The sequence below is a fragment of the Microtus pennsylvanicus genome, chromosome 9 (assembly GCF_037038515.1).
Source record: "Microtus pennsylvanicus isolate mMicPen1 chromosome 9, mMicPen1.hap1, whole genome shotgun sequence".
In the NCBI taxonomy this organism is placed as follows: domain Eukaryota; kingdom Metazoa; phylum Chordata; class Mammalia; order Rodentia; family Cricetidae; genus Microtus; species Microtus pennsylvanicus.
Window position 1 is genome coordinate 107,025,143 of NC_134587.1, and position 8,185 is coordinate 107,033,327.

General features: G+C 50.9%; 1 protein-coding gene across 1 annotated transcript; it reads left to right on the forward strand.

Annotated features, from left to right (window-relative positions):
• The first annotated feature begins 3,486 nt into the window (after positions 1-3,486).
• On the forward strand, positions 3,487-4,428 carry LOC142856698 (olfactory receptor 1f45-like). The gene has a single exon (XM_075984367.1). It carries the CDS (start codon positions 3,487-3,489, stop codon positions 4,426-4,428), a length of 942 nt encoding a protein of 313 aa, XP_075840482.1.
• The last annotated feature ends 3,757 nt before the right edge of the window (positions 4,429-8,185 follow it).

An 8,185-nucleotide genomic window follows, 5' to 3' on the forward strand; every position in this document is an offset into this window, starting at 1 on the left:
AACCCCAAGGCCAGAGGGACACTTCCCATAGGTGAGTGGAGATAGACGAGCTGGGCAGAAGGAGAAAGAGGCCACGCTAGGCAGCCGGCTGTGGAGGGTCCAGCCAAGCCCACTGTGTGACCCTCTCCAAGGCCTCATGAGGTTGTGGCTATAAAAAAGACAACAGTGAACACCGTATGGGCCCCGCGTGGCATTGCTGTTCCTTTTCTGCTCGTTTTGAGACAAGCGCTTATGTAGCCCAGGCTAACCTGGAGCTTGTAATCCTCCTGCTTCGGCCTCCTGAGTGCTGGGGTGACAGATGAGCCCACCATGCTCAGGCTGTCTAGTGTTGTGTTTATCACGTGCTGAGCCACTGATAGTTTCCCGAGTCCCCTCGTGCGTGGATGGAGATAAAGAGCTCTCAGCTGGAGTGCTGAGTGTGATGAGGGCTCCATCCATGTCTCTTCATGTCTTCTGTATCAGCGTCTCATGAGTGGTAGAAGCCAGTGAAAGATTTTACAGAGGAGAGGCAGGTCCCCTCACCCTGATTCAGTATCATGTAGAGAGTGAGCTAGAGTAAGCCTGGTGCCAAAGAAACCAGCGAAGGGCTGAGGTTGCTAGTCAGCAGAGTCAACAGCGACAAGCTGAGAATCAGCACAGCGAGGGAGGCTGGGTGTGGCGACCCACGCCTGTCATCCAGGCTTGCCAAAGACGATGCGGGGCTGCGCTGAATTCCAGACCAGATTGGACTAGAGTGAGACCCCAGTCTCAACAAACCAAAGGTGGAGGGTGTGGCACAGCGGAAGAGGGCCCAGCCAGCGGAGTATCCACCTCCAGCACCGCAAACAATAGTCATCTTATTTAAAAATTGAAGAAGAGGGCAGAAGGGGAGACAGAGGAGGGGCTGGAGGATGAAGAAAGAATGAGGAGAGGGGAAGTAGAGGGTGATGAGGAGCAGTGGCAGACAAGATGGTCAGCACCCTTGGGCAGCCAGTGGCCACCACTGTCCACTCAAGCCCTGCTGGGCAGCCCAGAGTCAGGCCAGACACTGAGATAGGGTTGACATAGCCTCTGGGGATCTGAGTAAGCCCAGCAAAAATCAGGATACCTGAGGAGTTAAGGGCCCTTGGGTGACAGCTCACAGGAGTTACAACCTTGAGCACAGAATGGTGCTAGGGTCTGAAATTAACTAACCAATTCAGGCAGGCAGGGCTGGAAAGTGGGTAAAAATAAAAAGTGAGTGAAAAGTGTGTGTGTGTGTATAAGAAAGAAAGAGAGAGAGGGAGGGAGAGAGAGAGAGAGAGAGAGAGAGAGAGAGAGAGAGAGAGAGAGACTGATTTTTCAGGCATCCAAAACCATGGATAATTTTAGAATGTACAGGTTTGGAGATGTACAGAGACAGGCAGATTTCTGTGAGTTTGAGGCCAGCCTGGTTATATATCAAGTTCTAGGACAGCAGAAGAGCCAGGGCTACATAGAGACCTTGAATTAAAATTCAAAAAAAAATTCAGCTGGATAACAAATTACATTCATTATCCAAACTAAGGGGGAGAAAATAGTCCAGGGAAAGCTAGCGCTGTGTGATGTGGTCCCCACATCCATTGACAAAGAGCTCGTTCTCTCTCTATCTACCTGTTTATCCATCTATCTAGCATCTCTCTCTCTCTCTCTCTCTCTCTCTCTCTCTCTCTCTCTCTCTCTCTCTCTGTCTGTGTGTGTGTGTGTGTGTGTATAGGTAGGTAGGTAGGTATGGAGGTCAGAGGAAAATGTGTAAGATTCTTTTCTCCCTTCACCGTCTGGGACTTGGGAATCAACCTCAGGTTGTCAGACTCGGCAGCAAGCTCCCTTACCTCCTGAGCTGTCTTGCTAGCCTGGATTCCCTTCTATTTTAAGCAGACCTGCTTCTGGTCACACATCCAGGAAATGATCAGCAGGGCTTGGAAACACATACCTATCATCCACGCACTGGGGGGTGAAAGCAGGAGAATCAGGAATCCAAAGTCAGCCTTGGAACACAGAGTTCAAGTCCCATTTGAGCTACAAAAATCTCAAAAAGACAAAACGACAGCAGCAAAAGAGGAAAAGAAATCATTGTCCATTAAACCTTGGGTCTGGAACTCCCTGCACAGGCCCATGTGTTAGAGGCTTGAGAAGAGGCTCAGTGCAGCTGAGCTGATTTGTGCTGCTCCTACAGAAAACCCCTCTGTTCCCAGTGCCCATGTCAGACAACTTAAAAACCAACTGTAACTCCAGCTGCGGGGGAACCAGTGCCCTCTTCTGGACTCCTAAGGCTCTGCACACAAATGCAGAGAGAGAGAGAGAGAGAGAGAGAGACAGAGAGAGAGACAGAGACAGAGACAGACAGAGACAGACAGAGACAGACAAAGAGAAACACTGGAGGGGAGGAGATGGAAAAGCAAACACTGGAGCCAGGCCTGGTGGAGCATGTCTATAGCCCCAGCACTGTGAGCTCAAGGGAAGCCTGAACTACATAGTGAGACTGTATCTCAAAAAAATAAATAAATAAATAAATTTTAAAAAAATTAAAAAATAAAAACAAGCCAGGCAGGGATAGTATACAACTTTAATCCCAGCACTTGGGAGGCAGAGGTAGATGGGTCTGTGGGTTCAAAGCCAGCCTGGGCTACAGAGCAAGTTCCAGGACAGCTAGAGAATCCCTGTATTGAAAAATCAAAATAATAGTAGTAATAATAGAAAATAATGTTAATAAAAAGACTCGGTCATCAGCCTTTGTCACTATTGGGAAACAGTGACACGTTTAGGAGGCAGAGCCTAGTGGGAAAGGCACTGGGACTCTGGCCCCCTCCTTCTCTCTCTTCCTCTGCCACACCCCCCACAGCAGACTGTTTCACACTGCCCCAGCCAGGCACAAGGCTGGGACTGGAGCCGCTGGAGCTCTGAGCCTGGATAAGCTGTCCTGCTGTGCATTGGTTGACTCAAGCTTTTGCGACAGTGTTGTAAATCTGATAAACATGCTATCCCAGACAACGTGCCCGCTCTACATAGCACTGCTTTTACCTTTTCCCCCTTCAGGAGCCTTGCGCATGCTAAGAGAGCACTCTGCCACTGAGTCATCCCACCCTATTACTGTGGGACTCTAGGGAGAGGCTCTACTGCAGAATCTCTCAGTGAGTGGCTGGGAGCGTGGCTCGGGGTGGAGCCCCTGCCTAGGATCCCCAGTGAGGGGCTGGGGGCTTGGTTCAGGGTGGAGCCTCTGCCTAGGATCCCCAGTGAGGGGCTGGGGGCTTGGTTCAGGGTGGAGCCTCTGCCTAGGATCCCTCAGTGAGGGCTAGGGGCGTGGCTCAGGGTGTAGCCCCTGCCTAGAATTCCACCGTAAGGGTCTCCTCTGAGCAAAGAAAGGGATACAATCTAGGTATACGGAGGTGCGGGGTTGGTGGGGGGGGGGGGGGGGGCACGACGGACAGAAGGACGAACCTCGGTCAGCACCGTGCACAGATCCAGTTTCTTACTTATTCTAGGCCTGCCATGGAAGGCGCCAACCTCAGCGGGGTGTCTGAGTTCCTGCTGCTGGGCCTGTCACAGGACCCCAGGCAGCTGGAGCTGCTCTTTTCCGTCTTCCTGAGCATGTACCTACTCACAGGCCTGGGGAACCTGCTCATCATCCTGGCCATTGCCACTGACCCCAAGCTCCACACCCCCATGTACTTCTTCCTGGCGAACCTGGCCTTTGTAGACATCTGCTTCACCTCTACCACCATCCCCAAGATGCTGGCCAACCACGTGTCAGGACACAAAAGCATCTCCTACTCTGGTTGTCTCACACAGATGTTTTTCTTCATCTGGTTTGCCGGCATCGACAGCTTCCTGCTGACTGCCATGGCCTACGACCGCTACGCGGCCATCTGTCACCCTCTACACTATACTACGTCCATCACGCCCCGCCTCTGTGGCCTCCTGGTTACTGCCTCCTGGACCTCAGCCTTCGCAAATGCCCTGACCCACACAGTCCTCCTGACTCGCCTCTCATTCTGTACCCGCAACCAGATCCCCCACTTCTTCTGTGACCTCAGCCCACTGCTGAAGCTGGCCTGTTCAGATACGTCTCTCAACAACGTCATGGTGTACACCGTGGGCGCACTGCCCGTCATCACCCCCTTCGTGGGCATCTTGATTTCCTACACGCGCATCTTCGCAACAGTGCTGAAGATCCCGTCTGCGGGAGGGAAGCAGAAGGCATTCTCCACCTGTGGCTCCCATCTCTCCGTGGTATCCCTGTTCTACGGGACACTCATCGGGGTATACTTCAGCCCCACATCCTCCCACACAGCCCAGAAGGACACAGCAGCTGCAGTGATGTACACCGTGGTCACCCCCATGCTGAACCCCTTCATTTATACCCTGAGGAACAGGGACATGAAAGGTGCCCTGGGAACCCTTTTCCGAAGGAAGATGGTCTTTGTTGGGTAGCCCCAGGGTTGGGAGTTGTTCAGAAGGGCAGAAGTTAAGCCCCTTTGTCCTGAACTGCCCAGACATTCATCACATGGCTTTAATTCATCAATTTTATTCTCCCGAAGTTGTCTACAAAACAGTTGTTTTCTTTAGGCTGTGAGTGTGTGTGTGTGTGTGCGCGCGCGCGCGCGCGCGTGAGTGCATGCATGTGTGTGGTGCCCATGGAGCCCAGAACAAAGCATTGGATCCTTGGAACTGGAGTTACAAGAGACTGTGAGTCACCTGAAATGGTGCTGGAAACCAAATTCAAGTCCCCTAGAAGAGCAGTAAGTGCTCTTAGCTACTGAGCTGTCCTTCCAGAATGGCCCTTATCCCATGGTGGAAGGGAAAGAGCAAGGCAAGGAGGGACAGAGGAAGAAAGGAGGGAGGAACAGACAGCTTTACATCTAGCCTCCCCCATCATAACAACCACATTTTCACAGTGATTGAATCATTCCCATAATTCTAGTTACAGAATTAATTATTTCTCCCTAACTGTGCTATCCTGAACACACCAGATCTTGTCCAGTCTTGGATGGACAGAGTTAGTACTTGGGTGAAAGAATTAACTTTTTAAGATTTATTTTTCTACCTGGGTATTCTGGTGTGTGTGTGTATGTGTGTGTGTGTTTGTGTGTGTATGTGTGTGTGTTTGTGTGTGTCTGTGTGTGTGTTTGTCTGTGTGTGTGTGTGTGTCTGTGTGTGTGTGTGTGTGTGTCTGTGTCTGTGTGTCTGTGTGTGTGTGTGTGTGTCTGTGTGTGTTTGTCTGTGTGTGTGTTTGTCTGTGTGTGTGTGTCTGTGTGTGTTTGTCTGTGTGTGTGTGTGTGTGTGTGTCTGTGTGTGTGTGTGTGTGTGTGTGTGTGTGTGTGTGTGTGTAAGTGCAGTACCCAAAGGGGCCAGGAAAGGGCAGCATCAGAACTCCTGGTGCTGGGAACCAAACTCAGATCCTCCGCAAGGACAGCGAATGCTCTTAACCACTGAACCATCTCTCTAGCCTCCAAAGTGGAATCAATTATCCATTCTAGTCTTGTGACCTGATCACCTCTCATTGGCCACAACTCCCGTGGTGGTCCACTGGGGGTTCCGAGCTCCTTCCTTCTTGTCCCTCCTCCACTACTAAGTCCTGCCCTATCTGTGCCCTCGGCCCTGGCTCTGTCTCTCCTACACACTGCACAGGTGCCAACCTCTGGTCTTCCCATCACAATCCTGCATCCTGCAACTTCAGTCAGTCACAAGCAACCATGCATGGCCCAAAACAATGTCAAGTAGAAAATTCCAGACTCTAGGCTGTCCACCAAGCTTGACCACCTGACTTTGATCCCTGGGACTCACATGGTGGAAGCAGCAAACGGACTCTTGCATAACCTGCTCTGAGTCCACATCCCTGCCACAGCCACATATGCACACAAAATAAATTCATTAAAATGTAAAAGAAAAAAGGAAAGTTCAAAAAACAAATCCTAAGATTTAAATTATTTTATTTTATTTGTATGCGTATGAATGTTTGCCTACATGTGTGCCTGAGCACTATGTGTGTACAGTGACCGTGGAAGCCAGAAGTTGTTGGCTCCCCTAGAGCTGGAATTACAGATGGTTGTGAACCTCCGTGTAGATGCTGGGAACTGAACCTGGGTCCTCTGCAAGAGCAGCCAGTCAGTGCCCTTAACCATGGAGCCATATGTCTAACACCCAAATTCCCAATCATTTGGCCTTCTTCCCACGTGACTATATCTCATGCTGTCCCACTCCGTCCCTCCCAGGATGGGAGCACCCTCTCTCCAGCGTGCCCATGCTGTGCCTACCCACCCACCCATGACTTAACTAGCCCAGCTTCAGGCTAAGCATGTAGGCGCTGGGTGTTTATTTTCAAATAGCATCTCCATCCTCTGTCTCAGAGCCTGTGCCAAGAGCTCCTGTGGCTACATACACATCCTGTCATCTCCTGATATCCCAAGATGGACAAGAACAATATGGTGACATAGCTGAAAGCTAAGCATAGTGGTGCGCACCTGGGGGAGTGCACATCTGAGGGGTTCTCACCTGGGGATGCATACCTGGGGGATGCACACCTGGGGGTGCACTCCTGGGGGTGCACATCTGGGGGAATGCACACGTGGGGGTGCACATCTGGGGGTGCACACCTGGGGGTTCACCCCTGGGGGATTCACACCTGGGGTGCACACCTGGGGGCTGGGTGGGAGAGTGTGGAGTTTAAGGCCAGCCTGGGACACAGAGTGAGGTCTTGAAGAGAACGGAGAGTGGAAGAGAGGTAGGGAGAGACGGGGACAGGAAGGGAAAAGGAGAGAAAGAGAGGGAGGGAGAAAGAAGTCAAAAATGGTAAGGGGGAAAGAGAGAGAGGAGATCGTGTTTGTATAACTTTATCACTGTTTATTCTGTCACTAGTTCTTTATTGTTAGGGCTCTGTTGTGCCTGACTTATAAATTCATCTTTAACATTTTTTACATGTGTGTGCGTATGGAAGTACCCCTGTGTCATGACACCATGGAGGTCAGGGGACAACTTGTGGATGTTGGTTCTTTCCTTCGAAGTCAGGAAGTTGGGTCATCAGGCTTGGTCACAAGCACCTCTACCCGCTGAGCCATCTCAAATATAGTCCCTAGCTACCCTGGAACTCACTCGTAGACCAGGTTGGCCTCGAACTCACATAGATCCGCCTGCCTCTGCCTCCTGAGTGCTGGGATTAAAGGCGTGTGCCACCACTGCCCCCCATGTCATCCAAACAAGACATGCACTGTGATGCTGTGCCCACACAGGTGGAGCCGAGCCAGCATCTGAGCAAAGCTGGTCCTCCCTCAGCCTCACGATGTCCTCTGAGACAACACAAAGACCAACATGCTGGGAAACTGGCTCAGCAGACTAAGGCACTTGCCGCCAGGCTTTATATCCAAACTGGATCCCCAGAACTCACAAAAGAGCAGAGAACCTATCCACACAAGTGGTCCTTTGACCTCCATACACATGCCATGGTTCACACCCCGCCAGATGCATGTATACTCAGGAGAAATAAATGTAATTTTAAGCCAGGGCAAGTGGAGGGGGAAGTGCACGCCTTTAATCCCAGCACTTGGCAGGCAGAGACAGGTGGATCTCTGTGAGTTCGAGGCCAGCCTGGTCTACAGAGTGAGTTCTAGAACAGTCAGAGCTGTAGCAGAGAGAAACCCTGTATCAAAAGAATCAAAAGAAAGAAAGAAAATAATTTTAAATATTTTAAGATTGTGTGTGTGTTCTCCCTAGAGCTTCAGGTAGTTGTGAGCTGCCTGGGAATCAAACTCTTCTAGAACAGCAAATGTTCTTAAGCACCGAACCATCTCTCTAGACCACTGTTATATTTTGTTCTTGAGGAAAATAAAAACCTTATTATAGAGCCTTGGCTAGTCTGGAACTCTCTATCTAACACAAGCTGGACAGATGGCAGCTGCCAGGTCCCAAAGACACTTGAGACAAGTCTCGCTCAGTCCCTATGGCTCCCCCACACACATTCTCACCCTACCCCTACTCTAAACCTCTCTGGTTCCCCCAGCATCCCTTCCCATATCACTCAGCCACTTTGGTTCTCTCTGCCTTCCTTTGTGTCCCTCTGTCTTCTCTTCCTCTCTCACTCTCCCCGACCCCCATGGCTCACTTCAGTCTGGGTCCTTCCCGACGCCCCTGGCCATATTCTCCCACCTGTCTGAAATAAACCTCTCCCCAAGTGATGTAGGTGAGCTTTCTGTCT

What these genes read in the sequence shown, in the direction of transcription:
- LOC142856698 (XM_075984367.1), top strand. Translation starts at nt 3,487, where the DNA reads ATGGAAGGCGCCAACCTCAGCGGGGTGTCTGAGTTCCTGCTGCTGGGC.